We start from the raw sequence: 25,931 nt of genomic DNA on the forward strand, positions 1-25,931 counted from the left end.
AGTTTTCTTGGCAATTAAATTTAAATAATGTTTAAAATAAGACATTTTATTCCATTATCATTTTTATAATTGAAATTATAAATTGATTATGCTGTTCTATCTCCATTATAATGTAGCTTAGTTTTGTCATAGATTGGTAAAATAATGTGACAAATAAGCTTCTCTTAAAAAGTAAAGGTCTCAGTAAATTGTAAACTCACTCTAAAAATTGCGCCGCAAGCTTTAATTTATTTTCAGCCATTTTATAATGTAAGAATGAAGAGTTAATGTCAAGTATCCCTTGTATATCTAAATATTTATTTGTAATAATTAAATTATTTTCATCAGTTAATTTGTCACTTACGTATATAATATTTATTAAACCACGTCTACAATAAACTAATTGAAACAAAAGAATATCCAGAGAGAAATATTTTATTGTAAGAGGCGGAGAATAATTAATATGACTATTTTGAAGTAGGCCTGTCGTAAATTTAATATTTATTACGAAGAAGTTATGCATTTATATAATAATTCATGCCTAAATTTTTAGTTCAAATGCAACTTTATTTTTTACTCGTTGGCAATAAAAATAAAATATGCTTTAATAAATATATTTTTCGTTTTCCTTGTTCCGATGGGTAATTATGAGCAAATACAGATTCCTGTTACAAGACTATATTTAAGAAAGTCCTTATATTCCATACTTATATTAAATAATAGATTAGCGAATAATTATAGGTGGAGGTTTGCACAAATTTTTGAAAGTAAAACCTAAACTAAAGAAAATAATAGAATAATAAAAAACATTAAGATATATTTCGTTCCAAATACTTGTCTTTGAATTATTTATTTACTTCTTTGAAATAAAAACAATAGTCAATGAGTTTAATTAGATAATCGCTGCACACTAATAACACATTTTTAAATTGCTTAAAACTTTCTCAATTGACACAATATTCGCTTTCATTTTAATATGAATTTTCTCTGTCAGCAATTACTTTGATAAAACGCAGTCATATGCTGTCATATCATATGAAACTCATAAGCTGTTTTCCATGTACTGTTTTATAAATTCTTCAACACATTTTTTTTAACTAAATTGAAATGTTTTTACTCAGTTTAATAAGTGTTGATTTTTTAAAGTGGGAAATTTTAGCGCTTTTTATATATTTATTTATATATAAATACCGACGGTTATTTCTTATGTTCTTACCTTTTTGATTGAAACTGGCTCTATACGCACATATCGATCTTCAAAATCAGCTTTATCCACTAAAATATATAAAAAGTGAAAAATTTATAAGTAAATTTGAATTTTCTACAAATATTTTGTTTATGACTATCAATCAGTTTATTTGAAATTCCCAGCAAACTGATGAAACGACAAAAAACAAACAAATAACAGTTTTGTTGAGCATAAATATTTATATATTTTAAAATAAGGATAAATTATAATGTAATAACGACTCTGAAATCTATTTAACATTAGTTACATAAGAAAATAGCGTACTACTTATGTTTAACTATGAGCACTGTGAAATAAATATGGTTGAAACTAACAAAAAATGGTAAAATTCTCCTTGTTTTAGACTCGATGGGAACACGAAAAATCTCGGTAACTTTTACCTAAAAGCTGGTTTCTACTACCCAAATTAAGTTTGTTCGTTAACATAAATGTCAATACCACATAGCGTGTTAATTTAACTAGAAGTTGTTTTCGTTGAGTACGTATTTGGAATCTTTGTTTTTCTTCTCAATGATGAAACGTACATCAAAATAATATGGCGATAATAAATTAAATACTAACTTAAATGCTTTGGATTATATCTATGCATTACCTGAAGGATATGGAATTTTTTCTGAATTCATATAAAATTGTTTATTGATCTCATTCATCAAAGACAAATCCTTTGTAGCTTCATAATCTGTCAAAAGAAAAAAAGGTAAAATATGAATAATTGCAGTTTTGAACTAACGAAAATTTTGTAATTCTTCACTTCCATATGTTAGCATTTATTTTTATTAAAACTCAATAAAAGTTTTGGAGGACTATTTATTATCTGATTACTTCATTTTTGAAGGAAAAAAAACGATACTATTTTCAAAATATTTAAGAGCCTCAAACATTATAACTTTTATAGTAAGCCGAATGAACACACACTTTTAAAAATTTCCATGCATTTAAGCAATCAGTTACAAGAAATATTATGTTCGAAACATTTCTTAAGACTGTTTTAAATTGATTGAAACAAAGCTTACGAAAATGATGATAAAAATTTATTATTTAAATATCGAATATTTAGTGCTTACCAGAATCTTCATCACCATGCCTAGACTGTTTTCTCAAACATACAATAATGATGAGTATTAGAATGACTAACACAAGTGATGACACTACAATGGATATCACTAAAGTTACGTTCATGTAAAATGGTACGTCTGTTTCACTTTTTCCATACGCTGGATACGATGTCGGTTCTGAAAAATATGCAAAATAACCTTTTAAGAGCAATAACATAACTCTTATCTATGCAATCGTATTCATTCTAGTCAGTCACTAGTTTTTACCATATAAAAAAGTTATGAAAAATACACAAAGCATATTTAATTGCCTTAAAGCACTCATACTTGTTCACAAGTAATAGTGTTTGAACATTATTTCTAAGCACTAAATCATACTTTTTTTATTAAGTATGATGCATCTGATAGTAGGAGGAAAACGTTATAATCGGAATAATTCGTTTACCTAAGGACGGAATTTTCCTGACTAACATCAAATATTCGTGTAGTGAAGAGCGTACTTAATATATTGAAATGTCAGTGAAATGGGGTTAGACACACCTCTCCTCGTTTCTGAATGTGTTAGGCCGCCTTGGCAACCACATGTCAGGGTGCTCCGGAAAGACCACCTTTAATATTCAATTCTAGAATCCTCATTAAAAATGAAAACATTAAAATATAAGCATTGGAGATTGAAAATTAATTTTAATTCGAAGAAAAAACAATACGCTATTAAATCTAACAAATTCAATGCAGACGGCCAGGTCTAGTGAGAAACAAGACGAGTTATATAACCGGAGAAAACAACGAGGAGTTGACGATTATTTATTAGAAGCACGTATTTAATTTTAGCCTCTAATTATACCTGTTATGGTGATTATTACATTTGAGGTCTTAAATGTGTATAATTTTGTATTTTAATATTTGATAAAAATCCTAAAAATTGATATCAAGGGTGGAATTTACGGAACTACTGTACTACTGTACTACTGGAGCTGTAGTTAAAATTAATTGGAGTCAGTAGGGCATATATCAATAAAGATAAAGCTGACCGATGTGCCTTTCCTAAGAAACTACTTATGATATTAATTTGAGATCTGTGGAGATATATGAGATTAAATAGGTTGTATGCTATGATAATGTTTTAGCATTAACAGGAGCACTTTTTTAGCAATAAAAGATGTTTGATCAAAAATAATGAAACTTTTTATGTTATCACAGTCTAAACATGTATATGTAAATATTCAGTGAAAAAAATGAAGCAATATCTTGTGTAGATGCTGAGAAAAGGTACGTCGGAAAAGGTCAGTTTTAGCATTATTCGTATAGCATTATAATCGCATAGTTTTAGCATTATTCGTATAGCATTATAATCGCATAGTTTTAGCATTATTCGTATAGCATTATAATCGCATAGTTTTAGCATTATTCGTATTATTCGTATATTCAGTAAACAGGTTTAGCCAATGTAACTTCACAGACAACATAAAATACGACTGGGGCTTCCTTCACTAAGCGATTAGAGGCTAATTATCATTTGTATTTTGCACGATTGCTTGTTTTTCCTCAGATAAACCTGGATCTCTCTTTCAAAGCGATAAATTTTAAGAAACTATAAAAATGTTTCGATCGTACACTTTAACTTTTTGAATTGAATTAAATTTTGAATCGATCGAAATTAAATTTTACATTTAAAAAATATAACTCCTTCGTAAAAATCAATTTCTGGTTTCAATGATTTTTACAAATGAGTGCAGATATTTTATGAATTGCTTCTGAGCTTTGGAAAATCAATTTATATTTTTTACGCAGATATTTTCGTTTTATTCTCCTTATTTTCCCTTTACAAATAAATGCATTATTTTATTCTTTCTATTTTCTAATTTCAGATAGTAATAGGTGAATATAGAACAGAAATAACAGTTTGTACCTGTTTCTAAAGTCATTCCCATAATTTCAGTCGAATCTGGTCCCGCTCCAATTGAGTTGAATGCCTTGATGAAAATATCATATTCTGTGAATGGTTTTAGTTCTGTTATATACGTGGATTGTTGTCCAATCTTGCTCTTATGATTAACTGCTTTAAAAGTGTAATTATCGTATGAAGAAGATGGCTTATAACCAACATAATAGCCTTTGAGTATCCCATGTTGTAATTCGTCAAGTGGAGGCTGAAATCAAAGAAAAATGTTAAAAGCGTTTCAAAACCTATATAAGAACATATAGTAAATATAAAATTAGTAAAATGTATTAAAAAATTTATTTTTTTATTTCGATGTTGATTCCAGCATTAAAATTTCAAAATATTTAAAGTAGGAAAGTTACGCCCGCTAACGTAGTTACATTTTAATTAAAAAAGAAATTACGCTTAATTTTCATTAATTTATTTATGAATAGCAATCCTGTATTATAATTTTTAATACTCAAATAAAATCCTTAAATCGCAAAAAAAGGAAATAAGTTAATAGTTATATGAAACTTTCATTAAAATTATATTTTTCTCCCATCCAAATTGAAATAATGTAATTTAAAATAATGAATACATACTAATTTAATATTATAAATTTTCTTTTTACTGTTTAAACAATTCCTCAGCTTACTGAAAAAATATAGTGGCTGAATTAATTAGTCTTATGCCTAGTTATTCGAATTTCGGCTTATGTGATTCATAATAAACTAAATTCAATATCTTTAATAAGGAAGATGCTTTGTTTGAACTATTAGTTTTGCTAACAGTAGTTACTTATTAAACGCATTTTTTTTAATTAAAGATATTACTATGTGCACATTTTTGAAGAAAAAAGTATATATACTATCATCGTTAAAAATGAAGAACACAGACAGACAAAAACTGTCTCGTTAAAATGCTTCTAAGGTATTTATTGCTTCGGGGAAAATATCTGTTTAAATATTTGAAATTTAAACTCAATATTTAAAATCTGTAATATATAATTATTTAAAGTATATTTAGTATGTGTGGATAATAAGATCAAAGAAGGATATAAATAACATAATTCAGGTAGTATCATCACACACAATTTTCATCTCTTTCACCACAATCTCTTTAATTATTAAATAGTTTAAATTATTTTTTTCGACTGTAATTGCTTATAAACCGCATTAATTATTTTTTACATTTTACATCTGTAAAAAAATAGTACACTCTTTGATTTCAATGCTTGCTTTTTAAAAAAAATATTGGAAGTTTTACGTTGAACAATAATTTTCTTTAGGCTATATTGTAATTTTAGAACGAAGAGTTAAACTTTGATACCATCATGTATATTTAAATAATTATTTGTGTTAATTAAGTTAATTTCATAAGTTGATTTGTCACTCATGATTATAATATTTATAAAACCATCTGTACAACAGAGAGATTAATTAGAAAAAGATTAGTTAGCAAGAATCATTTATGCTATAAGACAGAGAATGATTAGTATAAATGATATGATGTAGGAATGTCATAAGTTTTATATTAATAATGAAGAAGTTATGGATTTAAAAAATAATTCTTGCCTAATTTTTTATTTCAAATGTAAGTTTAATTTTTACTCGTTTCATGATTGTAATTGCTTATAACTCGCATTAACTTTTTTTATCATCTGTAAAAAAAGTATACTGTCTTATTGCAATGATTACTTTCAAAAATAAATAATTGTATAATAATAGCCTTTGATTTTTTAACCACATAGCTTAGAATTATATTTGCATCTTATGTGTTTAATTTAAATGCTTCTTGTTATAATATGTTTGTAATACGATTTTAAGAAATATGATTTGATGATCGAAATTAAATTCTTTAATCATTACCTTCCACAAAATTCTCATCGAATGAGCTCCTGTAGACTGAATATGGACTTCCAAAGGTGGCCCAGAAGGAACTATAAAGAATATAATTTTATAAATTTTTAGCTGCAGTTTACTAAAAGAATAAAATATTATATGCCGCAATATTCTATACCATAATACCAAATACTGTAATATAACTAAATAGGCAATAAATGTGTTTGAAAGAGCATAATATATACAAATAACAAAAGAAAAGGCTGCTTTGGTTTTGTTTCAAATATCTGAAGGATTAATTTGCAAATTGAATTTTATTTCTGTTCTGTTGAGTTTAATGTTATGAATGTTATGAATTACTAAATATCAATTTAAAAATATAATATAAATATATATATATATATATATATATATATATATATATATATATATTATTTAGTAAATAGCTTTTAAATTTTTGTTTATGTGTTATAATTTTTCACATATATGGGTCTCATAAAACGGAAAATTGGAAATGCGAAGAAATTATGTATTTTTTACTGAATTCTCTGTCTAACACATATTTAATAAAAGTTGTGTTTTGGGTTGTTAATCTTTTTTACTTTGGACATAATAAGTAATGTGGAAATAGTATGCGCCCCTCCTCGCTATGAAAAAGTTTAGTTCAGATAATTGTAATTTTTAGAGTATAAACATCGAAAACAAAGAATACCTTCTTCTTCGGTTATAATTTCTATAATTTCACTGGGTTTACTTTTTCCAACCGAATTCTGGACAATCACTCTAATGAAATATGCAGTGGCAGGATTTAAGCCTCTTAAAACAGCTCTTGAGTCGGATCCAGATACTATGAGCTGGGATGTCCGATCATTCCATTCTTTTTCTAAAAGTATAATAAGTAAACAAGTAAGTATTTTAGTTAAAAATTTATCTTTAATCAATCACCTAAGGAATAAGTATGATTGGATCATTGATATTGAAATGTTTTCAGGAGTAAAAAAAAAACAATGAATCATTAAAAAATTTAAATTTTTAATTCTTTTCAGTGGAAGAACGGTGTTTTGTTCATTCTAACGTATTAAGAATTTTTGCGATTCGTTTTTAATGTTCGACCAGCAGTAAAAGCAACAGAACAATTTGGAAGGAAAGTACTCAAAATTTAATTTCTATTGAATAAGTTCAAAAATCAATTGCTTTAATTGAATTGTTATAATTTGCGCACAATGCGCAATCCTTGAAAAAATAAACAAGACGTATTATATTTCCAGTTCTACAATTTAAAAACGTGGATTAATTATTTAGGCCAATCTTTTAAGTAGCCCTGCCGAGTAAGAAATCTATTTTAAACTGAAGAAACAACCTTAATTTTATTGGGTTTAAATTGTTGACACTGAAAAAATGTAAAATGAGGGCTACCGTTATCAGAAAAATATAGTCTCAAGAGTGAAGTGAAATGAAGTAGAAAGAAAAAAGAGAGCTAAAAGTGTAAACGGTTATTTCCCTTGTTCATAGGTATTATTCATATGTGTTGATTTCCTTCATTCATATGTATCCTGTGGCGATATTTAAAAGTATCAAATATTTAGGCAATTATTTTTCTTTAATCGTGTTATTTACATATAAAATTTTTTTAATAACCTGCCTAATATGGTAATATGGTGTCCCTGAAAGAGAGGTCAACAAAATCACCCTGCATATGCCTGAATTGAGGGATGTTAACACAGGTAGTCATTAGTAAAAAAAAATTTTAAAAAAATATATATCTATTTTAATAATTTAATACATCAAATATATAATAAGTCTTAACTTTAACGACATAATTTTTTTTGTAAATTGTATACTTTTAAATCAAGAAAAACCAAAGGTTGAATGCAATCAGCTGAACAATCTCTGAGAAAAAATTCTTTAAAAATTTGCATTTGTGAAGTTCTTATGTGATACTGCCCCCTTTCAGTTTTCATCAAAATAGTTTCAATTTTCATCAAAATGATCTAATTTTTGATCTATATGAAATTATTACACGGCACAGAGAATTAAAAACTTAAAGTAAATTTGTATTAAGAAACTATGATATAAAAATTGATCTAAATATATAGATGTATTATTTATTGACATAAGTAATATACATTTTCAGCAATGGTCTCTTACCGGAAATGACTTGATACTGCACTATACTTCCGGTAATATGGCTGCCTCCATTGTCTGAAACATCCCAATAAAGGTAGACCGATCGACTGGTCACGTTCATGGCCGTAACATTTGATGGTGGAGCAGGTGTTCCTGATGATGGAGACACTCATTTAGAAATAATACAATAAATGAACCTATTTTACTTTAAAAAGAATGTCAAATTAAGTCTGCACTTCTTTTAGACAAAAAGACAGTACCTTGAACAATCATTTTAGTGACTGCCTCATCAACTCCAAAATCATTTCCGGCGTGGCAAGAGTACGTCCCATTATCGTTACGAGTCGCATTTGTTATATGAAGTTCAGACGTGGCTTCGAGTTTCCTTGTTTCAACCCTGATGGCGTACCTGAAAATAAAAGTTATCATTGGAGTAGCTAAAAAAATTTTATGAAACATTTTTGAAAAAAAAAATGGGGAAGCGAGGACCTATAAAATTTTACCTTTTTATTTTAAACTGCAATGTTTTTGGGTATTTCAAAGCCTACTTGCTTTTTTTTTTTGTTTTTTTTTTGTTGTTTTTTTTTTGTTTTTTTTTTAGTTTTTTAACTTTTTGATCTCTGGAAAATACATAAAAATAAGAAGTGTATAAAATGTTTAAATAAAATAAAAAATGTCGGCGTTCAATGTTGTCTTTAAATTGCCCGTTAGATAATATTTAAGTGCTAAAGAATATTATAAAAATGTTTATTTTTGAAGTCTGCACTAAAATATATTTAACTTCATATTCTTCCAAAATATATTTTTTAACAACTATTTTACTTGATATAAGCTATAAGCACTTTATTTATATATGATATAGATACATTATAAAGAAAAAATTTTTTCTAAGGATAATTTTTTTTATTTTGAAAAAAAAAAATTCTATATATATATATATATATATATATCTATATATATAAAAATCTCTTGTCACAGTTTTAGTGGTTAAACTCCTCCTAAACAGCTCGACCAATTTTGATGAAATTTTATATGTATATTCTGTAGGTCTGAGAATAGGTTTATAACTAATTTTTTTCATTTTTTGGACAGATTTAACGTATATTTTAAATATATCTTTATTTAAACGATTCCAAACTAGACATAGAAACATAATTAATCAAAAGTAATATTCACGCACGTTGCAACAAGTCATATTAAACTTTAATACTTATGCTCGCCCTTAAAAGAAGAGCATCAAATATATTTGCAAGTGTGTGAATAAAGGCAGTATATAATATGGCAGTATTTCGAGTTGAAAATACCAATGTGACTACTCTTCCAGTGAATAACAACGACGAAATAACGCTGTAAAAAATTGGCCGGTACATCAGCTCTAATGAAGCTGTTTGGCGTAACTTTGGATTCCTAATTCATGATCCAACCGTTATTCATTTAGCCGTCCATCTTGAAAACGGTCAGAGCGTATATTTCACGAACGAGACAGCGATTGTCCGAGATATAAATCCACCAAAAACTACACTAACCGAATTTTTTTGAATTGTGAAATCGTGCGGATGCTTTTGGTGCCTTTGCACGGACATTACTCTACTCAGAAGTACCACACTATTTCACATGGGCTCAAACAAAAAAATGGACACCCCGCAAGCAAAGCACACCGGTTGAAGCATGTCCCGGTTTATTCAAATCAAACGCCCTGGGGAGAGTGTTTACAGTCAATCCATGGCAGACTGAGTACTTTTATCTTCGACTGTTGTTGGTTAATGTCACCGACTCATTGTCATTTCAAGTTATACGTAAAGTCGATGGACATCAGCATCCAACGTAAAAAGATGCATGTCTTGCACTCGGCTTGCTGAAAGACGACAACCAGTGGGAATGCATGATTGCTGAAGCAGCATTGAACTGTACTGCAAAGCAAATTCGTCTACTATTCGCTATAGTATTAACTACATGTTACCCGGGGCGAATAGAAACTTTATGGTATAATCACAAAGATTCGAAGACTGATGATATACGATATCACCGTCGCACACGTTGCAACGATCTAACGATAGCATTCAGCGATGCTATGTACAATGAAGCACTGATTGCTATTGAGCATCTTTGCATTATTATTGCCAATTTGCCTCTCAGTCATTTCGGTATGCTTTCGCCAAATCGAAGTGCATCTGATTTGTTAAACAATGACATGAATCGTGAACTTCAATACAATACGGTAGAAATGGCAGCTATTGTCACTCGCAATGTTCCACTGATGAATGAGGAACAAAAGAACATTTATGACCGCATTATGCTCACAGTTTCGGCAGGACAAGGTGGATTTTTTTTTTGGATGCACCAGGTGGAACTGTCAAAACATTTATTATTTCGCTAATTCTTGCTGAAATACGATCAAATAATGGCATCGCGTTGGCCGTTGCATCATCTGGCATTGCGGCAACTTTTTTGGATGGAGGCAGAACAGCTCATTAGTATTTAAGCTGCAACTAATTATTCAAAACAACCCAGACGCAGCGTGCAACATAAAAAAGCAATCGTCTATGGCCACAGTGTTGAAACACTGTAAAATTATCATCTGGTATGAAAATGCACTATGGCACACAAACATTCGCTTGAGGCGTTGAGCAGGACATTGAAAGATATAAAAAACAATGACAAATTATTTGGCGGCACTCTGTTACTCCTTTCAGGTGATTTCAGACAAACACTTCCCGTCATTCCGCGTTCAACGTACGCTGATGAGATCAATGCTTGCTCGAAATCATCTCCACTGTGGCGTAATGTTGAAAAAGTTCAACTAAAAGTAAATATGCGAGTCCACATGTTTCAAAATCTATCTGCTCAAACATTCTCAAAACAACTGTTAGATACCGGTGGTGGAAAAGTTACTAAGGATGAGACTGGATACATAAAATTACCGGACGATTTCAGCACAATCATTGATTCACAAGATGATCTCATTAACCTAATATTTCCCGATTTGCACACGCAATACATTAATCATGAGTGGCTTGCAGAAAGGGCGATTTTAGCAGCAAAAAATGTGGACGTCAACGCATTGAATCTGAAGATACAACAGTTATTGCCAGGTAGCTTGGTGAAATATAAATCCGTTGATGCAGTTTGCGATCCTATTGAAGCTGCATATTTTCCAACAGAGTTTTTAAACTCATTGGATTTACCAGGCATACCACGGCATAATTTAGTACTTAAGTTGGATTTCCGGTTATTTTACTTCGTAATTTGAACCCACCACAGCTGTTCAACGGCACGCGATTAGTCGTTAAAAAATTAATGAACAACGTTATCGAAGTCATTATTTTAAATGGCAAATTTCGAGGTGAAAGTGAATAACTTCCACGAATCACTATTCTACCCATAGATGTGCCAATTCATATTAAACGCATTCAGTTCCCCATTAGATTGGCCTTTGCAATGACTATTAATAAATCTCAAGGCCAAACAATGTCTGTTTGTGGCTTAGATTTGAGCACACCATGTTTTTCACACGGACGTGCATGCTCTCGAGTGGGCAAACCATCCAGTTTATTTGCGTTAGCTAAAGATGGAATGACAAAAAATATTGTACACTCCATTGCACTAAGAGATTAATATTGTTTACTAATATCTTCAAAATTCGTTGTATATATAATTTATAAAAAAAAGTTGCAATAAATTAAAAAAATTATTATTTGGTGCGTTGTTATTTTCACCTTCCGTCATCGTTCACAGCGCTCCATGCCTCTGCCACTCACATACCACATACGCACACACTTACAAAAAATAAGATATATTTTTATACTCTAGAAATAATTCATATGGCAAGACAACGTTTGCCGGGTCAGCTAGTATATATATATATATATATATATATATATATATATATATATATATATATATATATATATATATATATATATATATATATATATATATATATATATATATATATATATATATATGTATATATACATATATATATATATATAGCATTGAACATTTCTACCATAAATTTCGCTTCAAGATAATGTTTATTTTTGAAGAAGTAAAAATTACCACACATGATATTTATGTTATATTCTAGGGTTATATTTAATAATTCTTATTAAATCTACATTAATTTAGATAAAATAGTATTGAGAGAAAAAAAATCAATTACTAATTGGTTTTTGTAGAAGAAAATTATGATGCTTACCTCGGGTCATCATCTGCTTTCAAAACTAAATTGTCTTTCAGCCATTTCATTTTCATTGGTAGATCACCGTTTGCTGTACATATCAGAATTACATCGGAATATTCATTTATTATTTTAGTTTTATACGGATCCTTAACTCTTGGAGGCACTGAAAATACACAAAATAACTCATTGTATTATATTTCCTTACTTTCGATTTTAATTGCACGCATCGCATTTTGTTCTCATCATACTTAAGTGAGTTTTAAGGAACTAATATACCTGCTCTTTAATGACTGTATAATTTTATAAAAAAGCTATTTGATTAAATAAAGTTAAAGTTAAAGTACAAATAATGTTACAAATAATGTAAATAAAGTTAAAGTACAAATAATTTCTCTCCCTGTCCGTACAAAGGAATATAAACGCACCATTATAATACAGATTTTTTATTGATACTGTGATGTAGATTTTCACTAAGTTTATGTTGCTGCTATTTATGAGTTATCTGAAGACATCTATAGAGTATTATTAATTCAGTACAAACTTTTCATTGAAAGATTTCAACCTAAACTTTTATCTTTAAGTGATTGTTAGTAAATTCGACTTTTTGAAAATATATCATTATTCCACTTCAGTTTAATGATATATTTTTATAATGGATTAAAGGTTCAATTTATTTAAATAGAATGACCATTTTATTCCACATTACCATTCATGCACGATTGTCTTTATGCATCATTATCATTGTGCGTTTGATTACCATCCATCCCCCATTTCACTTCTTAATTGAAATTTTTACTTTCCATGATTGAAAATCGCTTATATCTTAGCAAATTTTATTTAAGCATATTTCAAGGAAAATAATGCCATATTTTTTAAAACCTCTATGTTTGGCCTAAGAATTTGTTAACCAGAGCGATCCTAATACTTTTTTAATGCTACAATAAATCATATTTTACAGCCAAATGCCGAATGAAATAGCGATTCTGTAAGGAAATTACAAACAAGTTACAGCTAGGAAAGTCATTTGACCAATACACTGTTAGAGTTATCAATCTGAATTTACGGTAAAATAACTGGCAGCTGTATGCCCATACAATTAACCATAAATTTTAAGATAAGGAACTTTTCTTTACATTAAAAGTTTTGAGTCCGTTTACAACTGGCGCAATTAAAAATACAAAACTATACACATCAGTGACCATTTGCAACTAGCATAATTTCTAAACCATACAAAAACTAAAACGGACATTGGAGCCCTGTGGGTGAGACGCCTTTTGTAAGTTATTGATAACTTTGTATTCTAACAGTCCAGTGTTACTAACTAAAGAGTATAAGATGCCAAAAAATTTTCATGTTTTGAAAGAATGGAAAAAAATATTGTAGCATTAAAGCAGGGATTTAAACCCCTTTTCAGACTGTAATGATATTGGTTGATTAGCCTCTCAGCTACAGTATATACTCGTCAGCTGCACGAAACAAAATAGCTTTAAAAGTTGGGCCAAGTTGGCTCGGATAGAATACTGGCTGTTAAACTGTGTTAAGTAAAAACAATCAATAAACTATTTTCTCAGATTGAATATCATTCATTTTTATTGTTATTTGATTGTTTTGGTTGAATATAGTAAAATAGCAAATAAATAATTTGTTGCCGAGAAATTGCTCTCAGGTAGATAGATGAAAACTAAATTTTGCATTTCTGACACAGAAGAAAAAAAAATTGAAATTAAAAATCTGATTTTTTTTTTCAGTTTATATTTTGATACAAAAAGTGTTTTATTACAATATAAAAAGATGGAAACGATTAAAAATCTGCTTTATTTAACTCATTTATTTTTTACATTATTTTAAATTTATTTTTGTGCATCAAAACTTTATCTTTTTTTTTTCTCTTTTAATTAAAAACTGCCTGAGAATTGTAAAAAAAAGCCATTTAACCATTTCGTTAAAACTTTCATGAGAAATCGTATTTCCTTAAATTCAGCAAAATATTAACACGTGAAATTCGTAAATCCTTAAATTCTGCAAAATATTAACACTTCAAATAGAAATTGAAGAGCATTTACTTGTGTATTTTTTTATTACCTAAAACTTTGAGATATATTATTTTGCTGAGTCCGGAACCGATTCCATTATTTGCTTGACAGAGATAGGATCCGGAATCACTTTCATCCAAGTCAGACAAAACTAGCGTGCCATTGTTGTATCTGTGAGCTCGGCTATTTGAATGAACGTATGTAAAATCACCTGCACTGCTATCTGAAATAGAATGAATTTATTCATATTTCATATGTTTTCCCTTTATTTATGTATTTTCCCTATGAGTCAAATATAAATTTAAGCTTTTTTTTTTACACATAAAGAAAACTATTACATGGTCGAATATAACATATAAACAGTATGCAAATTTTTAAAGTTATATACGAAAAGCATAAATTTGTATGAAATCATAGATACTTGTTATGTCATAGATACTAATAATATACTATTAATAATGCTGGCATTTTAGAATCTTGAATATTTTATTTTTGTTTGAAGTACAAACATGAGAAATAATCCACAATCTATTTTTTTTTAAATATTTTTAGTTCAAATGTGCAGATTGCACCAACAATTGATGAAGAAATATTTAAAAAAAATATTAAGAACCTACCATATTAGTATGTTTTTGTTATTAAATTCATATGTGTAAATAAATTTGTTTCCGCTCAGCAACTCTCCAATTTTCTTTTTCCTTTAAACTGTCCATATTTATTCCTGATTACAATAATAGAAAATATTTTTAAACCAAATTATTATACGTTTACTAATGATTCACAAACTGACAATTAATAAGTATTTAGTCCTGCAGTAGCGTGGCTCTCCTTCGTTTCCATATCATCTACGCTATGCGTAAGACCTGGAATTGCCATATATGCCGATTTAGAAAATCAGGATAAAGAAAACTAAATGATTTAAAAAAAAATGATATCAAAGACGAAAAAGTTGCTTTCAAGTGATTCAAGATAAAAAAAATACCAAAACGAAATAAGAGAAGTGCATGAAGGACCAATATAACAAAACAGTTTTATCAGAAAAACCTAAATCCATGATGATTGATGTTTCTTAAGATGAAGAAGATAAAAATAAAACAGATGTTGATTGTGTTGATTGTGCGTTGATGTATTTTCTTAACTAAAAAAAGAGAATTGGGGACCTAATAAGGAAATTGTTTTTGTTGGTTCCACGAAATCTTGAATAAAGTGGTGGGAGAAGATAATTTTTTTTACATCTGAATGTCGTACATAATATTTATGTAATCACATTCACATAAGTTACATTATCGTGCAAAATTTTCTTATAAGATAGCTTTTTCTGCAGCTTTTTCACTAAAATTCTAGTATTTCTAAATTTCTGATAGAATATTCATATGCCCCCGGTAAATGTGATAAGATCGGAAGATTTTGCTTTCTATAGCAGAAAATAATTTGTATAAAAAGTATCCCAGTACAAGAATGATATGTTTTAGTGTCGTCGTTGAACAGCCGACCCAATTTTGGGTTTACGACAACTAATGTTCAACTACGTAGTTCTGTAATTTTGAACAAAATTCATAGGACAAGGGAACACTCTTGGATGAAGTATTGGAAGAAATCTGCACTTGTGGAGGACTTTTTTATGAAACTAAACTGCATTTGCTTTATATGCAGAGGAAAACCACGAAATACTCCCACGGCTAGTCGGACTTTAAGGGGACTCTATCCCATGCTCCGTCTACCACTGATGATATTTTACGTAAGCACTTCGCTCGGTGCAAGCCAGGTGTGGAATTCGTGTTGACCAGCCGTAACTGGAACGCGAACGCGGTTCACCTTATTAGAAGGCGAACGCTCTATCCCCTGCACCACCAAGGCACAAGGATGATATATTGTACATAACTAATTGTCATTTTTATTAAATCTGACAGTTTTGGGGTCGAGCAGTTTAGTTGAAATAGGCCTCTATATCTTAGCTACATGGTCTTACCCCACTTTCCAATATATTTTATGCATCCATAATTTCGAAATTAATCGATAATATGTATTCGTAACCTTATAATTAACGTTAGTAACCTTATATGACAAATATATATCCAAATACTATAAGATGATTTAAAATATAGTCAGTAAAACAAATCACGTTTGCATTTGAGAGATAAGTATAATTAAATCTTAAAACCAGTATTATATATTTTTTATCTTTATTAATCTTTAAATGAAAATATAATTGATAAAAAATACCGTCCTACACACCCCAGAACCGAAGAACTCAATTTTAGGAATTCATTACTTTTTCTCATCAAAGTTTGTTTTTTTTAAATTCTCGTTTCTTTATCTATGATTCAAGCTAGATTACAAAAGTTTTCAAGAAATTTTGGTTAAAAATGCAAGTACTCGTTATTAGTTTTATTGCTTTTAGTCACGTTTCACCAAATTTAAAGTGCTTTAAAATAACATGTATGTCATCATTTATTCCCGATAGTGCCTTATCAAATATCGTGATTAAGACCAATTGTGTGTAATTTATATTTACATGAAAGAAGAAAACATATTAAATTTTAGCAGAAGCTATTAAAGTAGCTATAAATATTGTATTAGTAATTACAATGTTTAAAATAATCTATAAGTCTAAGAAATGTGTTATGTTTAATGTTCGTACTTTTTATTGAGTTAAAAATAACTTTGGGAAATTCGCTGACCACATTAATCTCATTAATTTGATATTATAAAAGCTAGTTGTAATGCGTGTTACAAGGACATACATCTTAATATTCTAAAAAAATAAATCTTAGTTAGGAAGTATTCATTTTTTAGAAAATGCCCTAAGCCTCACGCCATACATTTTTAAATATTGTAATCAACTGTTTTCAGCCTCATTTTTCGTGTAACTGTTCACTTCAACCCAAAGCTTATTACGTTGCAAAAATATTTTGTTTTTCCTTTTAGCTATGGGGAAGTTTTTTTAAAAGAATGCTTAAAGCTAATTTTAACATTCTTCTTGCGAATGTATAAAAAAAGAAGAAAAAGTCCATGAGATGAATTAATCCAAAAATAAAATAAAAAGAAATTGAAAAAAATCAAAATGAATAGAAACAAACTAGTGACCTATCGGGGTTTTTTTTCTCTTTTTTTAAGGAAACCATTTTCTGAACATTTTGAAATAACTTTTGAAAATTTCGACTACTGGGTATTTGCACTTCGAGAAGAAAAAGATCAAACATAACCAGACATGTGACCTATGACGTCAGCGTCAGCTGATCGTTCATAAATAAAGAGGTGCGTTAAAGTTGAGCTAAATTTTTCCACCTAAATTAGAACGTTAATTAACGAGAAGTTAAATAAATACAGCGCCTTATCACACACTGCAATTGTTGAAATATAACTGTTTCGATTTATTATTTATAAATTATTTATTTATTGATTTATGATTGCAAATGATTGATTATTTGTTAATGTAATTTATTTTAACTCATTTTGCTTTGTGTAACTGGCAACTTTTATGCATAATTAGTTTGTTTATGCTTTACGCGGTTCTTGCCTGTCTTCGTGTTAAGTAAGAAAGATATTTTGAAGGAATAAAAATTGTAAAGGATTATATAATGTATGACTTAAGAGAATTGCTTAGCTTGGAATTGCTTAGCTTATGCTTGGATTAGTTTCAATAGTAATTTTACATATAAGTACTTTACTTTTTCTGTTAACGCGCGAGAAATGTTTAAGAAACATTTACGATATCAGTAGTAACATTTACCTGTTCGAATCATCTTTTTCCACAAGATAGTTGGAGCTGGAAAACCATCTGCTCCACAATCTAACCAAATTGTATTTCCAAGTACTGCTGATGCATTTCTTGGTTCTATAGTCCATGTAGGTGGTACTATAAAAATTTTGCAATTCGAATAATTAGGTTTCCTTCGAAAATAAACAAATTAAAAGCATGAAATATAATGATACATAATTTATAAATATTATGAAAAATTCATTCATAAATTTGTTATTTAAATACTGAACTAATAACATAACAAAAATATATTAATTTATCTTAAAGTTTGTCCGTATTAATCTTATTAATATAGACCTGAAAATTTAACATCGTTTTACATGAGTTTCGTATATACTTTTCCACCTTGTCAAAACTCCAATGTCTGCAAATTGCATGTAAGAAATGAGAACTGTGAAAACAAAAATATACAGAAAGTATTTTCAATTTTTTTCCGACTTGTTAGAGTTCAGAAAAGGAATTGAATAAAAGTTTTTATTCAGGGATAGTGGCTATTTTACAACAGTTAAACTGTTGAATATTGGGTTTGGTTGCTTTTGTTTTGTTATTAATAAGCAGAAAAACTGATAACCAGGTCTGTAATGTCCACTTTCAATAAATATATATTTTTAAGAATATTGAGAAAAATCATAAGCAACTTTGCAGATTTAGCATTAAGAGGAAAATCGACAGAGATCAGTCAACATATAGTCTAGAAAGAATGGAATATGTTTCTATATTCTTGCAAAACCTCTAAATTCCACTCTCAAATTTGCTGCTTTAGGATTTTTTTCCACTCTTTCATTTGTTCTTACTGACCTTAATTGCAATGAGTAAAATGTTAAAACCCATTGTTGTCATTTTTGATTTAAATGTTAGTATTATCGATAATTCATAATATAAATTAATCAAAAATGGATCACATAACGTTTATGTTATAAACTAATGTGCAAATTATTCAGTAACTATTGAATGAATCCCGAAATTATTAACTTCAATTATTAACTTTTACGCTAAATTAGACACTAATTTAAAATATAATAAAGCTAAACAACTTAGCTGCAAATGTCTGTTTTTTAAAAAAAAGTAATGCCCTTTTTTTATTCGTTAGGATCAATATGTAAAAGGAACAATATAAATACACATTATTCTTAAAAATTTAAACTTACCATTTACAATTAGTTGCGTGGTCAAGTTTGTCGAGGCGGCCATGTTGGAAGCCACACATGTATAAAAACCTCGATCACTTGAAGACACTTTGTTGAATGCCAAAATGGAAGAATCTTCGAAGGTTTGAACTGTTAAATCACCGTGGGAAACAAATGGCTGATCATTCTTTAACCACTGAATGAAGATGGGAGGATCTCCTTTTGTGACAACGCACATCAGTTTTGTACGTATACCTTCATCCACCGGAACAACATCTCGAAAAAAATGAGATTCGAGCACAGGAGGAACTGTAGAACATGGCACATAGTTATTTTAAATAAAAGTTTTAATTTTCTAACTAATTTTAAAACAAGATATATTTGTGAAACAATTGAAAAGTTACCAGTATAATCGTTAGTCACATCGAGGCAATTAGAAAACTATGAGAAAAATCCTTGAGTGGAAGGAAAAAAAAAACAATGTATATAATACTGATAGCCCACGCATACTATGGAAAGCTGACAAACAGCCAACGAAGGTGAATCGAAAAGCCAAAATCAAAAAGGGGAGTAGAGATAGCAAGTGGAGCGGTTATTTTACGCAATGGAACTTGAGGGTTAAATGGATAGCGTGTATCTTCTGGCTAACACCCCTGATAACTAATTGACCGGTCTGTTTCCACTTTCATAACGGATGTTTACGTAAGAAGGGTAATTAAGGGTCCCTAAGGCCTGTTTTTACGGTCCAAGTTGCTGGACCAAGATTAATTGAAATTGATGAAAATTTGTTTTGTCTAGAGCTTGGATCATGTGAAAGATCATCCAAGTTCTTAGTCCAAGTCTTTGAATGATGGTGGAGAATGGTTTACTTTCCATCTTAATTTTTCTTTCCATAATTAATCAGCTTCTAAAGTTTCATGACATCGGTGAGAGCGCATATGATTATTTCATTTCGTTGCATATCGTTGTCATTTCATATTCCAATGCAAATAAATTAATCAGTTTGGATCCATTTGTATCATTATGATTTTATTTTGTACTTTTGCCTTTATGTAAGCATGATTTTTATAATCAGGAATTAGAACCAATTTGTATGAGCATGTTTTTTATCCGTACAATCCGTGACATTCAAGAACTTGAGTAGTGTGAAACAATCAATCCAATTCCTTGAGCACAAAAATTCCTCCAAATCATGGGATTCTAGAGAAATTGCTCCAAGTCGTAGGATTCAATTACTTGGACCGTAAAAACAGGTCTTTAGAACTGCGCAAAAACCAGGAAGTAACAATTTAGCATTCTAGTGAATACGGTTATTGAGATATGGAAATATCCTCACATATGCTGACAGCCAGTACCACAAAAAATTTATCATCGTTTTGTGACTCCATCTGTCGACAAAACAGGATTATAAATAAAATAAGAAATTTTTGCATACATAAATTTATTTTTACGTCCGCAAAATAAACATGTCGTTAGGTGTGAGATTATGTCGAATTTCAGACTTTTTTGGGACGAGTTGGAAAAAAATCTGATTTTGTTAAATATTTTTTAATTTTTTATCTGAGGATTTCCAACTCTAAATTTAACGGATATTAAAAAAAAATATTTTAATATATTTGATGTATACTATAGCATTACACTGCATTGACACAAGATTCGGTGAAACAAATCATCGTGTCTAGATATAAAAGATAAAAGAAATTGACTTTATAATAAAAAATAAAAACATGTGTGATAAAATGTTCTTCATGAATTAGATAAAATGTAAGCCCTCTTCTTTCCCTGTTACGAAATGAAATATGTTTTAAAGCGTAATATATATATCTTCATTGCAAAATCAATTTATTTGCTCCGAAAGGAAAAGTTACTTTTGCTTTAGAAATCTACAAGAATATAATACCAATCATAAAATATGATTTCTGAAAAGATTCTTAAAATCATTACATCAAAAAATAATATTAATGGATTCCTTTTTGATGTAACTCCAATATTTTTTTCTTTCGTTTTCTGCTATGCCCGGAGAGTATAGTATAATTTATTGGACGTAATTTAACAAAATCTTATATTTTATTTTTTATTATTATTTTTCTTTAATAGGAATACTTCAGGCTAAAATTGGAAGATGAGTTAAGGAGGACGAGACTCAATTTTTAAACCTCCAAAAATGACTGTATTTAAAAAAAATTGGTTTTATAGTTTTCTATTTCAAAGGTAAGAATGAACTTTAAAAATATAAATTCATTAATTTATAAATCAGTGATTTCAGTGTCCTTCTTCGTAATGCTCGATAAAACCCCGAAACAGTTTACGCCGTCAATTCAAATTGCTTCGCTCACTCTATTTACCTAGCTCTTGTTTATAACTATAGATTTAATATTTTCTTATAGATTAAACTTTATGTTAATTTATTTATTATATTTGGGGTAAAGTGTAAAAAAGTTGCAGAAGTAGGTTGACGTTTAATCATGAAAATAATTTAACTATTTTGTTGCTCGAAAACTAATTGAAAATCTAAACAATGAAAAGCGCATTGTTCATTTTCTGACAAAAAAGTACGTCACTGTATAAAACTGATTACAGTTTCAGTTAAACTAAACTACACTGCTAAAGAAAGAAGTTTTAAACTTTTTCCTAAAATAAATCAAAAACAAGTTTTGGTAATATAATCTAAGTAACAGGAGTTTACTAACTAAAGTTAATCATATTTCTCACTGTAAAGAAGTCGGATTTAGTTTCTTATAGTTAATCTTGGGTAATAAACAAAGGTTTAGTTACATTAGTTAAATAATTTACATGGTAATCCTTTTTTAAAGGTGGCTGGGTGGGGCAGTTGGTTTGTCGTCGGCCTTCTGAGCCCAAGTATGCGGGTTCTATCCCCGGCCCAGACACCCTATTTTCGGGATTCAGAAAATCCTCAGCGACCATGTCGTATGATTATGCGGCATGTAAAATATATCCTTAAGTGCCTTATTGGCTCTTGGCATTTCCGGCAAAATTAAATTCCCAGTGCACTTCAGAAATATTATTTAAATTTAGACAAATAGAATCACGGTGCTGCCATCTAGTGTGACAGAAACTAGACGTCCAAATTAACATGGCCAACGGTATCTCACCCATTGTAGCAATCCTGAAAGAGTTGATACCACTTCTGGAGAACGCACTAGGTCTGCTCATCGGGATGACAGATTGTTCAGCTCATAGGAAATAAAAATTCTTTTTCAAGGAAATAACGAGTAAAAAAATTGACTTATTCCAACGGCATTTTTTTATTGATTTCTAAATCATTTTAAAGAGAAGAAGCGTCATTGTGCAAAATTGAGCTTTCTAATTAAAATGATACGTTAGACATAGATTTTTTTCGTATTTAATTGCGAAATTTGTTAGAATTATTTTTTTTTAAATTTCAAGTACTATATGATACTTACATCAATATACAAATCGCCATTTACAAATTAGTTTGCATCACTTCCCCGTGCAGCAGTTTTGTTAAACTCACATAGAGACATAAATAAAGAATTAAATTTAAAACTACGAATTCATTTTTCAGTTAATTAGTTCATTAGTTGTAAACAAAACCTTGCATTTATTAAATAACTATGAAGCTGAATGCTCACCAACAACAGATATATGGATTGTCGATTTCGCTGTTTCACCTTTCTCATCGGCAACAATGCAAGTGTATTCACCTTCATCTCCCATCCTTTCCACACTGTGAATGCTTAAACTCCCTGTATGGCTGATCTTCTGACGGTGATTCATTGGAAGGATGTTGCCACCTTCAAATACATTTACAGTTAACCAAATACAAGTATTAATAAGTCACGAGGCTTAATCAAATCATCTTAACAAATAGATAAATTTCATAAAACATGTATAATGCTGGAACAATTAAACGAATCACACGGAATTACTTTTGCCGCATTAAAACTCCGTCTTTATGCTCCAATGGGTTGACTTTAAATTTGCTAATTAATTATCGCAGACGGTACTTTAAATTACGAAATCAGAACACAAAAGTGCGTTTTCCAAATAAATATATTTCTTATCAATGCATTTGGAATATATAGGTGGTAGCTGCAATCTATGCAGGAGGACGGTTCACAGCTAGGACAACTTAATGCTAATTTTACTTTTTGAATATTTCATCATATTTCGAGAATTTTTTAAGCAATTCGATTTTTTTTTAAATGAAAAACTTCTTTAAAAATCCAGGAATTGTTCAACCCATTTTATTCAAATTTAAAGTTTTGCCTTTTAAAATTACAATTCTTAAAAATGGTGCAAAACTATTTATAAATTACAATTCAAAATTGTTTAAAATATTATTATATGAAATAATAAAAATTAAATAATTATTCAAAATAGAATTTTGCATCTTTGGATAAACAAATTTCAAATTGATGTGCAAAACATTTCTGATTCAATTAAAAAAAGTTCTCGATGTATGGCGGAATACTCGAAAAGTAAAATTACATTAAGTGTTCCAAACTTTGATCCGCTCCCATGACCAAACTATTGGAGCCATACTTCCATGATACGGCTAACCGCCGTATATTTTAAAGGCCCGAAATCTGAATTTTTTGAAATAAAGGTTTGTTTAATCAGAGAAAGTACATTTTTGTTCCTGATTTGGTATCTTAAAATATCTTTGCATTAATTACTTTGCATTTTTAAGGTCACCTTTTGAATAATATATGTACTAAGACAACTAAGAATGCGTTTATACAAAATTTTTGAATAATGTCGCACAAGAAATATAAATAACGGAGACGGATTCGGTTCAATAATACGTTCTGCAATCAGTTCAGAGAAATTTAAAATTGAATAAATGACCAAAATATCAGAGGATCAATAATTGAATTAGGAAATTAGAGCATCTGACAACCGAAAATATATTCAACTGTTGTTGTTTTTTTTTAATTTCATGCTCTCTCTTTATGAGTGAATATTTTCCATAGCAAGATTCATGATGTAACTCGAAAGTTTCTAACTATGGTAAATAAGGTAAAACAATTTCTTATCTCTAACAGCTGAAGGAATAACATAACTATCCCAACTCAATCAATGTGGAACAATTAATCTTACATTTCTATTCGATATAACATATTTTCTTAAACACAGTAGCAACTATAGGGCAAGTCTGTTGTGTAGAGGAGTTCTTGTGATAACTGCATAGTATTTTTGTTTTGTACCTGCATTTGGTGTTTTAACACAAAGTAGTATACATTTTTCAAAGCAAAAGCATTTCTAGGCACCCTCTAACCACAGTACTTATGAGCTTATATAATGTTGTTTTTTAAAATTTTTTACATCATTCGAATGTTAAGAGATAATCAACACGGAATTGTTTACAATTATAAGTAAGAGAAACCAGTGTATGAAACGCTAATACTTTTATAAAATAAGAATGAAAAAAAATGTTCCCGCTACTTAAACGTGTTTTTTTCTAGCTCAAAGACTTTAATTAGAAACTTTGTTTTTTCCTTTTTTTGCGCATCATTTTTATATTCTGGATGTTTTGATGCTTTCCTTCATCAAACGTTTTGTTAAACGTTTGGGGAAATCTGTTACAATTACCATAGGAATTTATTCTAAAAAATTATTAGCTATAACAATTATTGGAATATTTGAATACTTAAATTTAAAGACATACAAGATTTAAATGCCAACTTTAAGATAAAGTTTTTCTAAGTGTTTCTTTTTAAATGTATTAACAGAATGTTTTTTTTAAATACATAATTATTGTAAAACGCATAAAACCTTGATTTGCTTTGAAATGCAATCTATAAAATGGAATAACAGAAAAATTTGTCAAAATAATTATGATGCGGGTGGCGTTCCTTTATGGATGTACCATAAATGACAAATACAAAAGATATGCTTTAAAATATTCGAAAGTGTTTTATTATAATCTAGGCATTTTTTTGGACATCAATCAGAACAACTCAAAATAATCCTGGCATTATCCAGGAGCAACGTTTTAGGAATGAATTTAGGTTTGGAATTTTTTATTGCGAACAATACGAATGGTACGAAGAATAAATTTAAGAATTTGTGAAAATACAGACAAAGAATTATGCTATCAAAAAAATGCAGAAATGAATGTTTTATTTAAAAATTTTATTGAAAATCAATCAAAACGGCTACGCACTTGAATAAATCTATTTTGCATAAAAAATCCATGTACAGAACATAATGCATGAAAAAGAAAATGGTTTGAAACTCGCAAGAAATATTTTAATTCCTTAGAATAAATGTAGGTTTTTCAGATGGAAATAAAGCGCATTGCTTTAGGATACTTAAAAAGTTGAAGCAACCAATTATTGCAAAATGTTATTCACCTTATAAATTTCAAAAGTTTTAAAATTATTCCAAATTGTTTTCTATGGAGACTAAAGCACATGCCATCTCTCATGCTGGCATAAAGGATGGATGATGGAAGGATTTGTAATTTAATTTTCTTTATAAATGATTATTTCAGTAGCTAATATCAAATATAGCTATTTCTAAATTTGTAAAAATTATTCCGAAGAGCTGCAGCAGAATGCCATCTAAAATAAAAATATAAAAATAAAATAAATTATATTCTATAAAAAATATTCCCTGTCATTCTATAATGAAGTGCCTTGCATTTATTTTATAATTAAGAA

At 29.1% G+C, this 25,931-nt stretch overlaps 1 protein-coding gene across 1 annotated transcript in view; it reads right to left on the reverse strand.

Moving 5' to 3' along the window:
* Positions 1 to 25,931, reverse strand: part of LOC107443826 (cell adhesion molecule Dscam1) — a 77,577-nt gene that overhangs the window by 6,115 nt on the left and 45,531 nt on the right. Inside the window, exons 9-21 of the mRNA XM_016057829.4 lie at positions 22,896 to 23,057; positions 19,303 to 19,590; positions 18,125 to 18,250; positions 14,441 to 14,614; positions 12,374 to 12,521; positions 8,436 to 8,584; positions 8,197 to 8,328; positions 6,761 to 6,931; positions 6,076 to 6,146; positions 4,193 to 4,433; positions 2,293 to 2,460; positions 1,821 to 1,907; positions 1,196 to 1,254 (exon numbers count right to left, since the gene is read on the reverse strand). Coding sequence (XP_015913315.3) covers positions 1,196 to 1,254; positions 1,821 to 1,907; positions 2,293 to 2,460; positions 4,193 to 4,433; positions 6,076 to 6,146; positions 6,761 to 6,931; positions 8,197 to 8,328; positions 8,436 to 8,584; positions 12,374 to 12,521; positions 14,441 to 14,614; positions 18,125 to 18,250; positions 19,303 to 19,590; positions 22,896 to 23,057 — 1,976 coding nt within the window. The remainder of the gene's footprint in view (positions 1 to 1,195; positions 1,255 to 1,820; positions 1,908 to 2,292; positions 2,461 to 4,192; positions 4,434 to 6,075; positions 6,147 to 6,760; positions 6,932 to 8,196; positions 8,329 to 8,435; positions 8,585 to 12,373; positions 12,522 to 14,440; positions 14,615 to 18,124; positions 18,251 to 19,302; positions 19,591 to 22,895; positions 23,058 to 25,931) is intronic.

Source organism: Parasteatoda tepidariorum, chromosome 3, assembly GCF_982258835.1.
Source record: "Parasteatoda tepidariorum strain Cologne lab strain chromosome 3, Ptep-v5.0, whole genome shotgun sequence".
Taxonomy (NCBI): domain Eukaryota; kingdom Metazoa; phylum Arthropoda; class Arachnida; order Araneae; family Theridiidae; genus Parasteatoda; species Parasteatoda tepidariorum.